General features: G+C 46.1%; 1 protein-coding gene across 1 annotated transcript in view; it reads right to left on the bottom strand.

Annotated features, from left to right (window-relative positions):
- Positions 1–7,998: 7,998 nt before the first annotated feature.
- LOC144143440 (arylsulfatase I-like) overlaps positions 7,999–19,910 on the bottom strand; it is a 37,938-nt gene continuing 26,026 nt past the window's right edge. The window contains exons 7-9 of the mRNA XM_077675195.1: positions 16,214–16,495; positions 9,403–9,845; positions 7,999–8,144 (exon numbers count right to left, since the gene is read on the bottom strand). Of these exons, the coding sequence (XP_077531321.1) occupies positions 8,001–8,144; positions 9,403–9,845; positions 16,214–16,495 (869 nt within the window). The 3' untranslated portion in view covers positions 7,999–8,000. The remainder of the gene's footprint in view (positions 8,145–9,402; positions 9,846–16,213; positions 16,496–19,910) is intronic.

Raw genomic sequence — 19,910 nt, 5'->3', positions numbered from 1 at the left:
AAAACAAACGGAACCAGGAAAGTCCGGGTAATGAATCCGAGAACCAAAGACAAACTGAGGGAAACTCTACAAGCGACGAGAGAAGCCTACTGAATAGCCGTGAGAAAACCCATTGAGGCGCCAACAACTTTATGCTATATCCCAGCTGCAAGAAAATGGTAAGTGAATGTGATAAGTAGAAAACACGTAGTGTGAACATTTCAAGATTTTCCACACCACAAGAGATCTCGACAGCACGGACAAACAAATACTACACAATGGGTTTGCGGCCGTAAAAAGATCCTTGGTAACGAGGAGGCACATAAGACAACGCGACTGAGTCTTTCGAAACCATATAATTGCCTAAAGTCGCCGAAGCTACGGATCACCGTCTTCACTGCTATCGGCACCTCCAGCTTTGGTGCCTGTTCCTGATCCTGAAGTATAACGAAAGGAACTCGACTGTGAATACGAGGGTGCGTTTTACAAAGTACACGCCGACTGACATGCAGAATTTGTTCTTCGAGTACGTGAAGAAAATTAACCGATCCGATCGGCTTATAGTGCGCGGGTGTGGGTATTTTGGTTAGCCACAGTAACAAAATGCCCCAAAAGGTGTCGCAGCCGCACTTAGAGCCCGGGAAAATTGGATTTCAATAATGAAACATTCACGCTGCTGAACATGCAGGACCCAGACAGGAGAGAAACAGCGTGAGAAGCGCGAGTGGTCGGAGGAGAGATAGGCAAAGCACTTACAAGGCCAAGCGGCGGACGAATATTGTCTTTCCACGATATTAGCAACGATGCAAAAAGAGGGACAACCAATTTTTGCGGATGCTTCTGTGCATCACTTTTTGTTAAATACAAGAACTTTCAGGCAGTTTGAATGGAATCAAATTTTTCAAAGACAAAGAGCTAGTCTCGAAACGAATCCATTGTCGGAATTAGAAAATTGCATTGATGTAAAAGCATTCCTTTCGATTCATACAGTAAGAGAAGTCTGACGGTTGCAAAATTGGACTAAATAACTTCTGGTCCCTGCTTCTTTTAAGACGTGCAGCTTTCTTGTCTTTGAGGAGAGTTAGAAACGAACGGAAACACTGAATTTCTCTCCTAGTCAATCGCCCGCATGACCAAATTTTTTATATGCGGAGCATCTTGTGGTCGAGGCTATAAACCTCCCTCCGCGGCGCAGCGCCCACACCCCCACTGCGCATGCCTGGCCAGGCACCACTGATGATGATTGTGGCAGGATTCCTCTAGGAATTGGCCAAACAAAAAATCCATCATGAGGTAGCTCCGCGATCAACCACCGTCGTCATCTGCCCGTAGGGGAACCCTGAGTACCACACACCAATTGCGCATGCCTTGCCAGGCCCCGCTGATGATGATTGTGGCAGGATGCCCCTAGGGTTTGGCCAACTAAAGAATCCATCACGACAGACAGACTAAACAGACAGACAGACAGACAAGCAGACAGACAGCAAAAGAACTTTATTGAGGTCCAGAAAATCAGTGGCAGTCTTAGTGACTGTGTCCTACGGACGCGGGCCGCACTTGCGCAGGGGGCGTAGGTCCTTGTTTCTCCGTTCTCTCACAAGCAATTTGGACAGCCCTGAGTTGAGTCACGTACTCTTTACTTTTTAGGGCTTCTTCCCACTCTTCTTTTGTTATAAAGTCACCGCGCGGTAACGCAGGACATTGCCAGAGCAGGTGTTTTAAGGAGCATGTGGTGCTACTACATTTTGTGCAGTGCGGTTGGATGTCGTGTACAAAGTAGCTAAATCCTCTTCTCAAGAGGAATGTACCCGTTTGGAGCATTCTAAAGGCAGTGGATTGTGATCGCTGAAACTTTGTGTGCGGAGCTGGGTATTTCTTTCTCTCTAGTTTGTAGTGTGCCGCGATCTCATTGAAAGTTTGTAGCAGATCTCTCTACTCTTCCCAGTCACTGGTCGTCGAGCGTCCTTCACTGCGGCGGCGGGCGATTTCACGCGCGCAGTCGTGGGCCATCTCGTTGGCAATGTGGATGTTCTCGTGTATTTCTTGTCCCATGTGGACAGGGAACCACGTAATCTAGTGATAGTCATCCTCGCTTCTGCTGTTAATGATTAGCGCTGCTTCCTTGGCTGTCGTTCCTTTGAGTAACGCACGGACTGCTTCCCTTGAGTTCAAGTAGTAGTTCGGTTTCGAAGGGTCGGCCATAGCCAGGGCAATCACAACTTGCTCTGCGACAGCGGGTTTGTGGGTAACTACGGATGTTGCGTTCCGTAGTTCGCGAGCAGGGCAGTCACGTCCGCCATGTATATGTTGGAGCGGCCGTATCGTGCTGCATCCACGAACTTCGATGTTCGCCGCACTTGTTGTGCAATTTTCAGTTGCGCCTTGGCCCTGGCCGCCTTCCTGTTTTTGTTGAATTGCGGATGTATGTTGCGAGGGATGGGCCTGGTTTCGAAGGTCTCCCTCATCTTCCCGTCGAGTGTTACTTCGTATGCTTCGCAATCTTCGGGGAAGATCCCGTAGGGCTCCCGTAGGGGAACCCTGAGTAGTATGCGAGGCATTCATCCTTTCCACTCCGGAATTCCTCCTCTCCTCTCCGAAGCTCCTCTCCTCACCGGGATTGCGCAACGAATGTCAACACCTGTGGTAGCCGCTCCATACCACGCTGGGGGCGCCATTGTAGCTCCGCGGAATGAATGACTCATTCCGGTCCCCTCATTCTCCTTCTGGGCAACAGCGCGAAAAAAGACGTGGACGAAAGAAACGGACAGGACGAGCGCTGCGCATGAGACAGCGCTGCCAAATACATGAGACGGCGCTCGTCCGGTTCGTTTCTTTCGTCCACGTCTTTTTTCGCGCTGTTGCCCAGAATGACGCCATACCAACGTTCCCAGCTCACTCTTCTGTTACCCTCATTATCCACCCGTAACACCGTGACGAGTCAGCGTCAACGCCAGTGTCAGCGCCGCGGATGGCGCCACGGAGAAGAGGGCTCGAACCGATGTCACGAAATGGCAGCGGCGACAGGCCGATCCAAAACTTCGGGCTCGCGAAGCCGAAAGAAAACGTCAACGCCACCTAGAAGCTGCTACTTATGCAACGAGGGCTCGCGCAGCTGCACTAAAGGGAACATGACTCGACCCCATGGCTGCTTCGCGTACTACTCAGGTTTCCCCTACGGGAAGATGGTGAACTTTTTTCAATTGGGTCTCTTCGACATTGCTTTTATATGCTTTAAAACAGGTGCAGCCAGTTTCAAACAAGCATCATCGGAAAACAAACGGTTCAAAAAATCATACATCGAATGTTGAGAATCATACCATGAACCCGCGGGTATTATTTAAAAGAAAAACAACCAGAGCGGGAGAAGATAGAGCCACTACCAAACTTGAATTCAGGAAAGACTGTAACAAAGGCTGGCGCATTGTAATTCCATGCGGATGCAAGTTTTTAGGATATTTAAAATATTATATGAACAGAATGTTGTCTCTACGAAGCTCGGAGTGAAAGAGAAAATGTAAGCTTAAAATTCCCAGCGCACGTAACTGTACTTGCATCATATGAAGACGAAAACATCTCCATACACGTCAAGGACTCCTCAGTGCTACATCGCGTTTATGTATCTTTCTTGGCATCGTTTCTTCCTTTTTCAGTGGGAATTAATACGGCGTGATACTAGGAAAATTCGCGCTGCTGCTTCACCAAATTTAGGGTCTTCGCGGTAAGTTGCGCCAAGTCTGCTAGGGTGTCGTCACGTTCACGTGTCAGACAATATAATGTCAGCGTTGCACACACTACAACAAATCTACTTCCGCCGCACGTAACGTGCTGATATATATTTCGAGGTACTGTTGGCCGATTGGGCCTTTACAGGGGCAGGGTAGAAATCTGACAGAACAACTGTCATATCAAGGATACAAATACATGTATAGCCGATATAAAAAAAGAATACATCTCTACATTACATTCTACTTCTTCCATGCTCTTTCACATACATCACAAAATACACTTCACAATACTACATCCTACAACGTACATGAGACAAGTACATGAGAGGTAGACATAGCATGTGTTTGTGTGTGATCTCCAATGTTCTTTTTTTTTCACTCTTTACAGCGCCGGATATTTTTGCACAGGTCACCAACAAGGCTACTATTAACAGAAAAGCTCTTTAGGGGCTCGTTATATCAGGCGATGAGGACAGTCACGCGAGGTGAAGGTACCCCGCTGGGCTGAAAGATTGTGCCACCGCCTCGACAGTCGCTCATGCGTGATCTTGGCACGCGTCGAAGTTCAACCGCCCTATATATGCACCGATGAACTACCAGATATCCGCCTTAGCTTCGAGTGTGTACTTACCACGGCGAGTAGTGTTGTCAGTGACGGCGGCCCCTGCGGGACGTGGCTGCGGGTGCACCAAAGTCAGGTAAGCTGCTTTATCAGATTTTACAGTCGTGGAACTGGCTTTATTTTCAATAATATGGCACTTTTATTTTGGGTGCAGTCGGTTGACCGTCAACTCTACGGTGTCAGTTCGGCTGTTTGAGCGTCTCGTGACACGGTCTTTCGAGAAAGCTTCACAGCATATTTCACGTCGTGTGACTTCGGCGCCATTACGGCATATAGACAAACTTACGTCCCCCATTTGAGGAAAGTCGGCACTTGAAATGTTAAAGCCAATGGTGTTACCTTTCGCCTCTATGAAGCTGTATATTATTTTCATTGTAGCCACTTGGTCGGAGATTTCGTGAGACAAGTTTGACTTACACTCTTGGTTCTAATGATCTCATTGTTTTTGCTCAGCGAGATGTGATGCATATGCCACAATCATCTTTAGTTATCTGCGAATCACCCTGATCAATAACATCGTGCGAAATATCCTGCGGCCACGTTCTACTGAAGCGGACGTTCTGTGGCCCGTCACATCCTCCATAGCTGTTCATGTAACCATGCTGAATTCCATCCTTCGAGGTGAGCATGGTGTTCATACGAAATCTTTATGACGCATAGGATGTGGCCGCGCGTGCTCTTGCGCCTCCAGCTGGATATAATGCGGTGACTGCTCTTGATTGTTTGGAGCACGCCACACCGTGTTATTCCTAACCGTTTTCTTGCAGCTTTATTGATCGATCGCAGATCAATATAAGCCCCTTAGATTGACCGTGCTCGCGAAATTGGGCTCTCACCTCCTCTTCTTCCCTGACGACGGATAACCAAGATAATAGGTCGTCAAGAAAGAATCGCTAGGAGGCCACCTGAGGTAGATTTTACGGAAGGGGTGATGTTAACAGAGTAGCTTGAAAGTGTAGGGAGACGCCATCTCGGATACCAAGCTCTTGGACAAAGCTGGAGAAAGGCTAATTATGATTCGATTCTGCGTAAAAATGAGGGCAAAGTCGCTAGCTACATTTTTGGCAGCCCGTGTTGACAACGTCTTCAGTGAGACCCCAATGACGAGGGCAATATTTGTGGGGGCTGTAGCTACTGGATGTTAAAACTGGGAATTTACAAACGTTGGTATAGGAGTCGTTTCTGCGGTTTCTGTGTACGTTCTCGTGGGTCTAGCTTCGCATTTGTCGGTGGCGAAGATGGAGGCGAAGGAAAATGATTTGTGTTACGGCACGTAACTTTCGCAATTGGTAAATGAGGGAGCGGCTGACATGTATTAGGTTCCTGACATAGAACATGGCAACTTTTCAGCAAGGTTAGGTCATCAATTGTTTGAATAGGATGCTTTGTCAGAACAATTCGGTAAAATATTGCCAAAAAACAAGCAAGATAATCACATATTTCAGAGCAGCACTTCTAAAGCATGTAAATATTTTATGTGTGGAAGTTGGAAATCGATTGTCGTTGCTAAACTGCATAAGGAAAGTACTCCAAAATATTAAGTGGGTAGGTACAAGTTTCTAGCATCAATTCTCCCCGAAAAAGCAAATGTCTATCTCAATGAGACTAGGAAATAGAGAAATTTATTCAATCAGAGAAATCGAGATCCACCGTTTCAGTGGTTTTTTGGAACAAAATCTCCTGATACGTTTCTATGAGCGTAAAATTTCCCATGAAAAGTAGATTGTATGGGTAAATGCGACTAAAATATATTGAGGGGCAGATAAAAACACGTTAAATCACAAGAACTTATATACGGCTCAGTTGATACTGCTTAGTGCTGATACTGCTGCTTGATTCTGCTTTCGCCTCTGCCATTTCATGACAGCAGCTCGAGCCCTCTTCGGCTTAATACTGCTGCTTGATACTGCTTGATACTGCAGTGGATCCTGCATAGTGTACAACCTTGACGCCAGATTTTCGACATTCGTAAGTCTTCCCAATATTTGGCAATACTGTGCCAATACTTCTGAGGAGAATGATTTAAAATTAATAAAAAAATTGCTCCCTAAATTACGCTTCCTGAGAAAGTGATAGAAAAAAATTCACCATCTTCCTGTTGGGGAACCCTGAGTAGTATGCGAAGCAGCCAAGGGGGCGACTCAACCTCCTATTATTCAGCTGTGCGAACCCTCGATGCATCAGTAGCAGCTTCTTGGCGGCGTTGACGTGTCTCTTCAGCTTCGCGAGCCCGAGGTTCAGGATCGGACTTTCGACTCTGCCAATTCGTGACAGTGGCTCGAGCCCTCTTCTCCGCGGCGGTGTCAGCGGCGCTGACACTCGCTGACTCATCGTGCGTTGCGGGAGGAGCATGAGGGGAGCAGAATGAGTCATTCATACCGCGGAACTACAGTGGCGCCCCCAGCGGAGTATGCAGCGGCTACCGCAGGTGTTGCCATTTGTCGCGCTATCTCGGAGAGGAGAGGAGCTTCGGAGAGGAAAGGAGGAATGCTGGAGAGGCGAGGAGCATCGAATACTTTATACCCGTTAAGCGCAGAAATTCCCCGCATTTCCCAGAGGGGAAGAATGTGAAAGTGCGAATGCACGAGTTGAATTTGCGCGGTTCGGTAATGTTTGCGAAAGAGATCACACACACACAACTACAAAGAAAGAAAGATGCATTTATTCACAGACACCTATTTGTGTTGTCGTTGTACTTGATTGCTAGAGCGGATCTCAGCTTTGAAATTTCATGTCAGTACTCCTTTAAGCGGGTGCATTAGCCCTTCTCACGCCCGATTCCTGGTCAATCCCCCACGTGGGTATGTGCCATGTCAGCGGCCAGGCAGCGCGCGCCCATCTCCGCCCGTTGCCAAGGAAGACGAGGAGATTCCTAGCCAATCCCCCACGTGGGTATGCTATGCGGACATCGCCGGTGGACGCAGGTTCAGGGTCGCTTAAGAAGTGCATTCGCACTTAAAAAATAGGGAGGAATGCGTCGCATACGACTAAGGGTTCCCTTACGGGAAGATGACGACGGTGGTTGAAAGCGAAGCTATCTCGTGATGGATTCGTTGCTTGGCAAATTCCTAGGGGCATCCTGCCGTCATCATCATCATCAGGTACAACTACTCAGGGTTCCCCTACGAGAAGATGACGACGGTGGTTGAACGCGAAGCTCTCTCGCGATGGATTCTTTAGTTGGCAAACCCCTAGGGGCAACCTTCCACGATCATCATGTCCGTTTTCTGGCCAGGCATGCCCAGTGGGGGTGTGGTACTCAGGGTTCCCCTACGGGAAGATGACGACGGTGGCTGCACGCGGAGCTATCTCGTGAGCGATTTTTTGGTTAGCCAATCCTTAGGGACATCCTGCAACAATCATCATCAGCGTTGCCTGGCCAGGCATGCGCAGTGGGAGTGTGGAGGCCGCAAAGCAGAGGGAGGGACATAACCCCGACCATAATAAGCTCCGCATCTAAAAATACTCTACGTATTCAGGACGTGCGCCCGAAATTTCACAAATCCAAGTCCCAGAGCGTGGCTACGCGAGAAAGAATGTTGTTCATTTATTCCGGCAGTGTGCACACTCTGGGCGCTGCTGAAATTTTTGCTGTATTGTTGGTTTCAAACATATCAGAAGTCATTATCACATATTGTTGTAGTAGATTTATTGCTGCCAGGTTGAGTTGGCAATCAAACCGACACAGTATGAGGAATCCATGGAGCCCACACACCGTTGTGGTTTTCCGGGAAAGACTTTGGGTCGATTGGTCTGTTAACCATTGGGAGGACGGTCGCGCTGTATGAAGTGAGCTTGGCCAATAGTAGATAAAGAACCTGGAAGAATGAACAAGAGAGTACCAAATGATGAAGAGGCTTTTTTACAATGAGGTAGTCAGATATGTGAGTGGGAGGAAGGCAAAGAAAGAGGACACTACTAAATTTCAATTTGGGAACATAGGTGTATTACGGGCGCATTAATAAGTGCTTTGGTTGAAACGCACCCTTCGGTGCCAGGCTGCTTGATAGAGGCCACTTTCCGGTTTGCATTTGCTACAGCTTAATTAAGTATTGCTTGCTTCGGCAAAGCTTGTTCTGCGTGTGCATTAAGATGGAGGAGGGATATATAAAACAGAAAAACACCGCTCTCTGATAGGCGCACATAGAGCTGCTCTGGAGTCTCGAGTACCCAGTCGTCCCCCGGGGCACCAGCACCGAAGGTTTATCAACATAAGTTTCGACACTCCGAGCAGACAGCAGTACTAATAACATTAAAACTTTAGTGTCCCTACAATGGGAGGTGAATATTAGAAAAAAACATTAGGCGGCAATCTTTTAAGGTGGAGATAGAAATGCATCTGAAGTGCCAATTCTATTAACACTGCCCTAGTATTTCGTGTTGTTTCAACTTCTAGGAATCAGAAAAGCGCCAAACAAGGCTGTTACTGTGCAACGGGGGAATAGGATGCTGCAAGTTCCTCCTCTTTACACATGGACGTAATATAACACAGCATCCTAAATTTGAATGAAGAGAAAGTGTTGGAACTTATGGAGAGCATAATTTAGTTATGTCCGATAGTACGAAAATTTACCGTTTTTTTGGTATTAAAAGTGTTAGAATTCTGGCAGAATTTTGCTGTTCGGTTACATCCTCATCCTAATATTACCACCATGTGGCCACTCATCATAAACTAGATGTGAAATGCCGGTTGCTAAAATCCAAGTTGACTAATGCAAAAGTTATTTGCTTCGAGTCTATAGTAGATGTAAGAAAAGTGTGCTGCTGTGAACTCGGTACAGCTTTATGGTGCATAACATAACTGTGAGTCGCGCCGTACCTGAGTGTCGTTCGGTTTGGTGTTTGTTCACGAAAGCTGTGCTAGAGTGAAGTTGTGGAACTCCTCATATGTTTCTTTTATTTTCGTTAAATGTTCTCGCAATTTCTGCAATGGAAGCTTTTGAAGATAAAGGCCGCCTTGAAATGCGGGTGAACGAGGTTTTTCATTAAACCTGTAAAGTAAATTCCACTCTACATGAACTTCCTTCCGGCCTTTCATCAGAGAAGCTTGGACATAAAATAGATTTGTGTGCTTACCACAGGTCTTTTTTGAGCAAGGTTGCGGAGTTCACAGGGATCTTGAGAGACATCGAACAGGTGATAGTAATGACCAGAATCAACGGTGGTGCTGCAGCTCTCTCTGCAAGATATTGTTGCATTCTTCCTAAAGAAGCAGCCTTCGCCGTTCATGGGACACTTTGTTGTATAGAAACGTGTTAGCACAGATGCTGCTTTGGACCCATGCACAAGGCGATTCAGGTCATTGTACGGGTGATTTCCAGCGGGAATCTTGTGATGTGCGTCCCATATGTTCCCGCTTATGCCAACCATCAGCTTGAAGTCCTCGTAACGGAGCGCGGCTGTGCCACCAAAGTTGTCGATGTTGTGGAGGATCTCTGTGCGCGGTGAACGTCCACCTGTGGAGAGGGCCTGCCACATGTCCATGCCATCCAAAGAACCGAGTTCCGCAGTATCGCCTCCTGTACAAATAAGTAAGGTAAATGAGGAATATTTTACTGGCTGGATGTCTCACAGGACGGTTTTATGTTGTTCTTTGACCTATAGGGATTATTAGGAAGCAAAGGTGAAATATAGTAATTTCTTTAAAGACTTTCTCCAGAGTATACATGTTCTTCACCGCAATGGCTGCGGTAGCGTAACAGTTGCACCTGAAGGGCGCACATTTGCTGCGTATCTCTAGCGGTGGTTTGGGAACAAGTGTGGCCCCTCTTTCAAACTGTCCACCTAGATGGGGTTGAAGATGTAGCAGGCCCCCAACTTTTTTTGCTCATCAGTAAAAAGGAATGTCACACGTAAACTTCAATATCGAACTACCCTTTAACTGTACCGGCTTTAAGGTATGCTCTTGCCATGAGGGTCATTTTGCAGTACCTACGAAGGTACAGATACAGAGAGAAAATTGGCGGCATATCTGTTCACTTGGCTGCAAAATTTGTCAAAGGACCGTACGCTTCTCCTGAAACTGGCACGCAAGTGCCTCCCTTCGCGCGGCCGGCAGCCTCTCACTCGCCCCGAAGAATAAATAATGCTTAGGTCGATCATGCCAATTTAATTTTGTGCATCCGATGATGATTGATGATGATTCCTATTGGTTTCCCCTTTGAAGCGGGGTGATGACATGTCATCTTACCAAAAAGAACTAATATAACCATGTTTTACACTCTTGGTTTAAAATCCGCACTGCCTGCTCGTTCGCCATCTATTGCAACAATTCGTTACTATTGAACGTGGAGTACCGTCTCTATATCTTGGCTCAGGCGCGAGACCTTTTTGTATTTTAAGAGAAAACCGTGTTTTCAACGCTTTCTTTATTTACTATATTTAAACTCTAGTATATATTACTTCATATCACTGCTTGTGGGATTCTTTGTCTCAAATATGCCTAACGTTTCCTTATTATTCATTGATGTTGACAATTAAGAGGAATATTATCGGAGCTGGTTGTTTAAAAACGCTTTTCCCCTATCAACCACTTGTTCAGGAATTCCTTTACCTTTTAGCAGAAAAGTTAAAATGATAGGACAGTGAGGCATACATGCAGAAAAAGCAACATTTCCTATTTTCATTAGGTTAAGAAATACTACCCCTTTAAAGCTTTGTTTATTTCCGCAGCCGCCGTCTAAGACGCCACGCCGCGGCATTTTCTTAATGATACCTGCGGCCTTTACCTTGGTAAATCGGTTAAAGAATGAATATATGAAAGTATTTTTTGTTGACATGCTGATGTGCCGAAATGGAAGGTACGCTTATTTTCGACGACGGAAACAGAAACAGTGTGTGGAGAACGGCCACGGGTTCGCGCATTCCAGCAAGTGTTTCTGACGGTCAAGGGTTCAGTAGCACTGCGATTTTGCCAAGACGCCGTAGGAACCATTGCGCAACATGACACTCTCAATGCGCCTGGGGAGGCTAAGGGCGATTTTCACTCACGGAGCACACTGTAGATGGTGTGGCCTGAAGCTTCCTTCGGTTTTGTCGTTTGCTTTAGCGACGGAGTTGGTGCTTTTTTTAAGCAGCTTCTCGTTCATTGCGCGCTTTCTTTGCACGGCTTGATTAACTTGTTCGACTGCGCCTCCTGTGTACCCCGGAGCCGACAGAATTAAGTGATCGTACGGCATAGATGTGTTAGGGATTGTTTTGCACGGCGGGAAAACAAAATGTAGAGACCACCAACAGACATCTGGCTGCTTGAGAAAAGCCACCTTTTCTGCAGTGCTGTCACGAATGGGACTGCGAATACCAATTCCGTTGTGTTTTTACAGGTATTACAAAAGACGAATGGAGCAACTAGTTCTGATACAGAGAGACTATCGAAGTTCCGTAAACTTTCTCGTAATTATTAGACTTACTAAACTATTTAGTATAAATCTGTAAAAATGAGAATCACTAAGCTTGTCTTGCGCGGTGGTGTAGCTCCGAGCCAGGACATCGCGATGGCAGGGTTCTGCTGTCTCACCCTTTGAAACACTCCCCTCTGCGTATTCTTTCTTCCGACACACGGCTGGGCTTCAGCGTCGGAGTCCACTGGTCATGCCCGACCGTGCCCGACGGTGCTGCGTTCGGGACGGCGCGCGCGTTAACCCCAGGTAACGGCTGGCAGAGCCTCTCGTTTTACTCTTTCTAGAGGCACGTGTGTGAATTCAAGTGACGTCGCATGTGGGATTGTTGTCTGGGTCGTTCGCAGCTTTCCTTTCCAACCACATTCACAGCGTGGATTGGAGCCAATTTTGTAAACAGCGGAACTGTTTAGGCCGACACAAATTCGTCGGACTGAGACAGAAAACATAAAGTGCACGTCAGCGCGTGGCTTGCGGCGAACGCCCCGCGTGTCCGGTGCGAGGCGCCGGTCAAGACCTTCGCGCAGTGGCGTCACCAAAAAAAATCACGCCATATCCACGGAATGAATGATGATAAGTGGGGCGAAGCTCGAGAGGGGGAGATCATCGGTAACCTTAACTCTCCCGTGAAAGTTCGCCCAATTCATCATTAAGAAAGACGTAAGACTGCGTGCGTACATTGTACAAATCAGCGTTTATTTTCGGAGTCAATGCTACCAGGCCCAGACCTGGTGAAAGACCCTGCTCATCGAGGACTACCCCGCACCTCTACCACAATTTGTCACGTAGGATGGGACACAACGGTAAAGAAAGAACTTTTATTTAGGGCGAACTTGTGCCCGAACAAGACGAGAGGAAACGAGCAAAGGTCCTTGCGTCTCGTTCGATCTCCGAGAACGGCTGCCTGCGTTCGTGGCGTGATCACTTGCGTGATCTCCCCCTCGCAGTGCACGTGCGCTCGCGCCTCCGTTGGCGAACACAGACAAGCTCGCGCTCCCGGTGCCGAGTTTGCGCTGCCGGTTGCAGCCGGTTCTTGCGCGTGCAACGCGGCCCGCTTTGCGACATCTCCGAAGGCATGCGGCGGTCACGTACCACGAGAAACAAGGGACGGACAGACCCATGACTTAAGGAGCTTCACCCCTAAAAAAAATTACGGAGTGCACGTGCGCCCGTGCCTTGAATCTTTGCAAGTAGCACTTAGTAGCCACCACGTTACCGTTAGCGAGTGTGGTGCAAAGTTGTATTATTTTATCAATAATAATACACCGTATCCTAGTGCTTTGGTGCTTTCATGACAATGCTTTTACTGAAATGGTGCGCGTTTGTTTCTGTAGTGTGCTTCACACAAATACAATATGGTGATCTTCTCAATGCTACTTATAAATGGTTGTTTTATAAAATACAAAGCCCCTGAACAGCTTCTCGGAACTGCATTTACATCTCACGATGAGGATGCAGTAGTCATCACATGTCACTAGTTGGTGGAAGGGAACTTTGCTGCGTGGATATACATATGATAATTACGATAATCACGCAAGTTACACAGACTACATGACAAAATGTTCAACCTCTGACTTCTTCTGCACCATGTTGTTACTGAAACAGCGCATTGATTGTATAGCCTTTCTTTCAGTGAATTCTCTTATGTGTGGTTAATTACTCTGAAATGTTGTTTAAGTCGTCTCTGACCCATACTAAATTCCTAATCTGTTTTCCTTCGGCCGCCTTGGTCACAAACTGTCAACATGATTGACATATTTATATTTCACCACTGATACGATTTCACTGCTTTTTCTCAAGGGCGTGTTTTCCGCGTTCACACATATCCGTTCTTTAAGTATATTATTATTTATCCTTGCCCTATGAACTCAACTTTCCGCCTGGAGTTCCTCCCTTATCTTTTGATGGTCTTCTCCCATTTGTCTTGGTAAGATGCGGTCACCCGCGCAGCATTTGTGATATAAAAATCCCATTTATTCATATCGCTGATTCTTCCAATCAGCTTCCTTATTTAACACACCGCACCTGCTACCATCCCCTCCCCCCCCCCATACCCCAACCCCAGACCCGGCGTTTAAATATTTTCACTGAGATGGCGTTTTTTGCACTACGCCCTTGAAACAAGAACATCGCACCGCTCCGAGTTTTGCCCATCCTTGTTACAAATTTCTAATGGCGTCCAAGAGCTGTACGTACATAGTTAAATCCTGGTGCATCCTCACTTCTTCCTTCATTGAAGAAGATTTCACCTAATTCTATCTTTTCTTTGTTCTTTGTATAAGGCCAGAAAAATGGCTTTATTTCACACCAGGTGTGTGTGTACTAAGACGTGTATTGAAAAAATGTGATTCCGTTCCTGAACCAGCCCATTGACTCTGGTGTATGAACTCTCAGGGGCAGCTGATACGGTCAGTTAATACCTCTTATAAACCCATTGAACGAGATAAAGAGTAGGCTTGTGGGTCGGTAATAGGTGAAACAAAGTGAAGTAGCTTTTGACCTTTTTTGGGCCAGTGGTTGCTCTGTTTTGGTGACGTATACTGAGTGTATTTTTCCAAGGTTTCTTATAATCACGTCCCCCCAAGCTTTTCGCGGGTGTGCGGTACTCCACCAGTTGAGTGTTTGTCCAAGTTAATTCTTTTCCACACCTTTTCAACTTGTGTTTACTTGATCGTGGAACCTCGGGACTAAAGGTAGTCATTTACGGCTCCTCTACTGACGTTGGCGGTTTTGAAGTGGTCACAGAACCTTTCCACACTCTTTTATTCACGATGTTATTCATGGTATGGGTTCTATCTGAAGAATGAGCAAGGTTGATTTTTTTGTTCTCACATTCCCAACTTTCCTTAACGTTTCGTTAGTCCTTGCCGTGTTGTTCACAATAATGCCACAGATCCCGATTATTTTATTGATGCCTGAAAACTTGCGGAATTTTATTTTCTTTATTGTTTTAGGGGTGTTCACATTCTAGCACTTCTCATTCAGACCCTTTGTTTTCTAAGGTACTGTACCAGTTCTTGGTTTAATTTTAAGGTCTGCGCCCAGCGGTGGATATTTAAAATGGACGACATTCTCAATCGCAATGCTGAGATCACTATGCCCAATCCACACACTTTATAATATTGCCGCAAACCATGCATTCGGTTTGTTTGTTTGCTTAGGTTTTGTTTTTACTGCCCGGCCGCGCCCGGCTGTGTTATTAGTGTCCCAAGAGAAGTCCGTGTTCCATTATTTTATTTTTATGCCGCACGCCTTATCTCGTTCCCATAAGGATAGCTTTTCGCTCTAACTTCATCAGCCTAAATGAATCAACGGTTATTAATCTTCTTTGATCTACAATGTTCTGGATGTATATCGACGGTTCTAGAAACAGTCACGTTGGAAGATAAATGTGTGCACAGAAGACGCCGCCATATTCGAGTCCCCGACGCTCGCTTGCGCACGGCACTTTGTTGACTGCTGGTGCGCCGCCTGTATATTGTTTAAGTTGTTAGGGGAGCACGAGTTCGTTCTAATAAACTTGTTTTCCTTGAAGACAAGTGCGTCGTCTCTGCCTTCGCTACAATATGTGAGTTGTCTGTTAGGAAAGCTACAAAGAAGGTGAGATTTCATTCGCAGTATGGTTTGTAAGCTTTTGGCTATATTCGGTTGGTGCAAGGACCGTAATGAAACATTTTGGGCCAAGTAAAACCTGATAATCGTTCCCAGAACTTCATGGACACAAATGCCGAGCACACTGAAGACACGCGTCTTTTACTTTTTTGTGTTGTGGTACAACTTAAACATGGGAAGGAATCAGTTCTCACGGCATTTGTGCAAGAGTGGATACATCTGAACATGCATGGTTGTCCCCCAACTAAGTTAAAGAGCGCTACAACAGTGTTTTTATCTTTTACTAAATCCGACATGGTTTCAGAACTTCGTCGACAAGTGCCTCTACAATTCAGAATAGGTTGTCACAAAGGACCTGAGACATAATTACTGCTCACCAGATGACGTAATAAATACCCAAACCATTTTTATTACTTTCTTAGTATGAGCATTGCTCACCCGGTCAAGCGATGCCCCTCAGCTATATAGCGGCTATTGGCAGGCTTCCTTTAGGTTATAGCAACGATGCACTGGATAAGCGTATAATAAAAACTGCACCAAAAGCAAATCAGAAACTTGAAAGTGCATCTCCTGGGTGTGGAAATCCCGCAGTGACGCTCTCTACCGAAGATTATTATAGCTTTCGCAGTGCCTTCAAGAAGGAAGAAAGGACTCAAAGTTCTTGTTCGTAATCTTGCAGTGATTATATAAACATAAAGCTCGATGCTCTTACTTATTGTTGTGATAATTAGAATGGGTATTTTAGAATAGGTGTTATTAGAATGGTAACTAATTAGAATGTTTTTGAAAACACCATTACCGCTTCATCCTTCTCTTTCGGTATAAACACATCGCCATTTTTTTTGTGTAGGCCCAGAACTGAAAGAAAGCCTCCTTACCGGCTGACGTGTACAGTGTTGGAAGCCAGTCCGTGATGTGCATCATCTGCTGGGAAACCCTCCTGCGTTTCACCAGACGCGGACTCCAAACAAAAGCCGCTGCGCGCACGGCGCCTTCCCAAAGGGTTCCTTTGATTCCACGAAGAGGCCAGTTGTACCCGGCGGCAGGAGGAAACCCGCCATTATCACTGGAGAACACGATCAAAGTGTCTTGCAGCATGGAAGCTCTTTCTAACGCTTCCATGAGTCTACCAATTGACTCGTCGAGGGCGTCCACCATGCCTACAAAAAAGCAAAGTCGATGTTGTGGGGTCTCGCGGCTCATTGCAAAACCATAAAACAAAATTCAACCTTGTAGAGCTTCCTAGAAGTAGAATTTCGGAGCTTACTCGGCGCTGGTCAAGCAACCAAATACGTTTGAAACGGAAAAACCGCAAGAAATACTACTTTGGAAATTCACTCTACAGTGAGGTATAATAGGCCGGCAACATAATACTTTGATCAATGCGGTAAGTACGCCTTAGCGCCTTGCGCTGCTTAGCGAAAATAGAGGCCCCTCAAATGTCTCCCTAGCCTTGTTTCTTTGCGTTGATTTGGGTTGGCACTCACAAAGCGCAAAAACAAGATTCTGTTACCAAAGCACGAAAACGCGGGTTCTATTCCCGGCCGTGGCGGCCGCTTTATGATTGAGGCGAAAAGCGGAAACGCCCCTCTGTACGAGATTTTGGCGCACGTTAAAGATCCCCATGTGGTCAAATTTAATGCGGAGCCCTCCACTACGGTGCGCCTCATTGCCTGCGTCACTTCGGCGTGTTAAACCATAGAATCAATCAATCAATCAATCAATCAATCACAGAGATCTCACTGTAATCTTTCCAAACATTCGCCACGGTTTAATATGTTTTGTTCAATATCACAATATCTTGTTTGAAGTTTATATGAATATGATATCTTTTGATCAGAGAAACTTTAATTTCCATGCATGGTTCCTAAGAGTGAAAAGAAAATGCGATGTGGGGTTGAGTGAGCACCTCCTTTAGCAACGCACCATTTTATGCGGTGAAAAAGATTTGTCTTTTTTTACACAAAAACGTCCGCCGCGCTGCAAAGTCTTCCGCCTTAGAGCCTTGCAATCTTGTACAGAGATTAAAATTCTTGCTTGTTGTGACGTTTGCGTATGATTGAGAACAAGCGAAAGTTGTATTTAGTTAAAAAAATACTCTTACAAAATGGCGGTGGGCGGTGTGAAAAAAAGTGCTCCACCCATTCACTGGAACCTTTTAATGTCCGCTAATATTCAAGTACACTGGTAATGACACTTGCGTCCGTATCCGCCAAACGCACAATGCAATGAAATATAATCTTAAGATAGTTGTTTTATTTTTTTGTAGTACGTACTGCCAGCCACATGTTGGCAAAGAAAGGAATGGTGCATTGTGGTTACTTGAAGTGGTATAACACACTATAAAAAGCAACGACAATCTACGGCACATAAGACTCAAATTGGCCTCGTGCCTGCACGCTTAGCTGCAAATGACGCGAAAGACGACATATCGGCAGTCCCTCTCACCTACCTGAAATTATACTCTCCCCTGCCAATCTTTCACGCTGGGCCCCTCCTGTTTCTGCCCCCTAAATTGAAACAGTAGAGGTGTGTTAAATTGAATTCAATTCTACCGCGTTTTCACTGATGGCGCGCTATCTTTTGGAACATTTTGTTACTGTTGGGCATAGCGATTTGGTCACGAGCTCCAGCATTGCGTTCGACCATGTTACGTATTTTGTATGTAAACATTGTTTTTACGGGTTTCTGGCTTTTGCTCTCTAACGCTCTTCGACTTGCCCAAACCAAAGCAGGCCGCGCGCTCTTTGGAAATATTCAATGGTTATACCCCGACCAGACGTACCTGGTCACCATCCCCGACACTTGGCGCCAGTCTATTTTTGTGCTCCCCATTTCCAGAAATATGCACCCGGATCTCCACCCTGGTCGTAGAGAAGCCCGTAGCAAAGCCCACGAAAAACTTTACAGCAGCCGATCCGACGTAATTTACACAGATGCGGGCAGTTACCCAGTTAACCAAACTATGGTGGCAGTGGTAACATCTAAGAACGCCCTCATCACCACCGCTTCAATTAGGACAACTTCCTCCCTGGACTCTGAAGAATTAGCTATTGCGCTCGCCCTTACCCAAACCACCTCCAAGATTATATTGACGGATTCGCAAGCCGCCTGCCGCAGGCTCTTGTCGGGACGGGTGGCCCCCGCCACATGCCGACTTCCGCCTACCCGTCGGGTGGACATTGTGTGGACTCCCGCCCACTCTGCACTGACGGGCGAAAATTTTGCTCATCAACAGGCTCGAGACGTCACTCACCGAGCCGCTGAGACCGGGGCTGTTTCCGCACCTCTCCTCACCTACCAAGAAATCACGCAATACTACAGAACCACGACGCCGACGTTCCCCAGTCCTCACACACCTTTGAACAAAAGTCAAGAAACCACACCCAGACAAATTCAAGGAGGTACTTTTCCGCACCCCATCCGTATGCATTTACTCTTTCCCACAGAGTACTCTGATAAGTGTAAATTCTGCCACGAACCAGGAACTCTGACACACATATTATTCGACTGCACAAAAAACTCGGACCTTGCGTCCCTGAACCCGTCCCCTTCCCCTGAGCAGTGGTACATACTGCTGTCCAGCTGTCGACCTGAGGACCTGCTCTTGCTTGTGGTCAGGGCTACGGCAGCCTGGACAGGACATGGGCTCCTGGACTGAGGAACCACTCTCGCATTATTGCGTAATAAAGTTGTCTCTCTCTCTCTCTCTCTCTCTCTCTCTCAAAAATTACGTCCTCGACTATTTTTACTTAAGAGAGCGGTACATGCATAAGCTATGTTTTTGTGTTTTGCTTCAAATAAGCCTTCTTTCTTTTCTTTTGCATTACAATGTAGACTAGTATCAAGCATACAAACAGATTTAGTAGTTTCGGAATGTTTGCCTCAGGTGTTCTTCAAACTTTTTAACGGGCAACTGAAACGAGGCACTGACAGACAGAATGGCAGAACAGACCAACAGGCTTACAGCTGACATACAGGCGAAAATATTTGCGTGTAAATATCCGAAGGAATACTATTGTGTTTTTAATATCGACAAAACCGGTCATAATAACAGGACTGCGCGAAACATGTACTATACTTGGGCCGCCAGACTGCAACCGATGTGAATTCAACATACAATTGAGCGCCATGACACATCCCTAACCCGTACAGCACAACAAATGTATTAATTGGAATCCCGTACACTCGCCCCGGCAGTGTTTAGTAAATGTAGGCAGCGACGTCTGAACTGGGTGTGTCTGTCCATGCATTTTTTGCTGCATCATGCGGAAGTTTATTCAAACCAGACAATCGCTTGCGGAAGAAAAGAATATCGAAGAGAATTTGTTTGCGTATGGGGCTATCAAATAGTTTCGGTTTGCGCATTCCTTGTTTATTGCGATTTAATAATCTCCTGCATTGAAGTTTAATTCAAATTGAATTGAATTGTTGAAATGAAAGGCTTCAATTACTGCAATATACTGCAACTGTAAGCTGTGTAACGTTCTATGGGACTCTAATGCAGGAAGGATAGGCGTGTCGCAGAGTTTAGTTTCTGAAGCGTGTCTTCCATATGCGGGTAAATAAACCAAA

Source organism: Haemaphysalis longicornis, unplaced genomic scaffold (assembly GCF_048455015.1).
Source record: "Haemaphysalis longicornis isolate Haplotype H1 unplaced genomic scaffold, Haemaphysalis longicornis Haplotype H1 scaffold_6, whole genome shotgun sequence".
NCBI classification, from domain to species: Eukaryota; Metazoa; Arthropoda; class Arachnida; order Ixodida; family Ixodidae; genus Haemaphysalis; species Haemaphysalis longicornis.
Note: the sequence above shows the minus strand (reverse complement) of the source record. Positions and strands in the feature narration are given on the sequence as shown.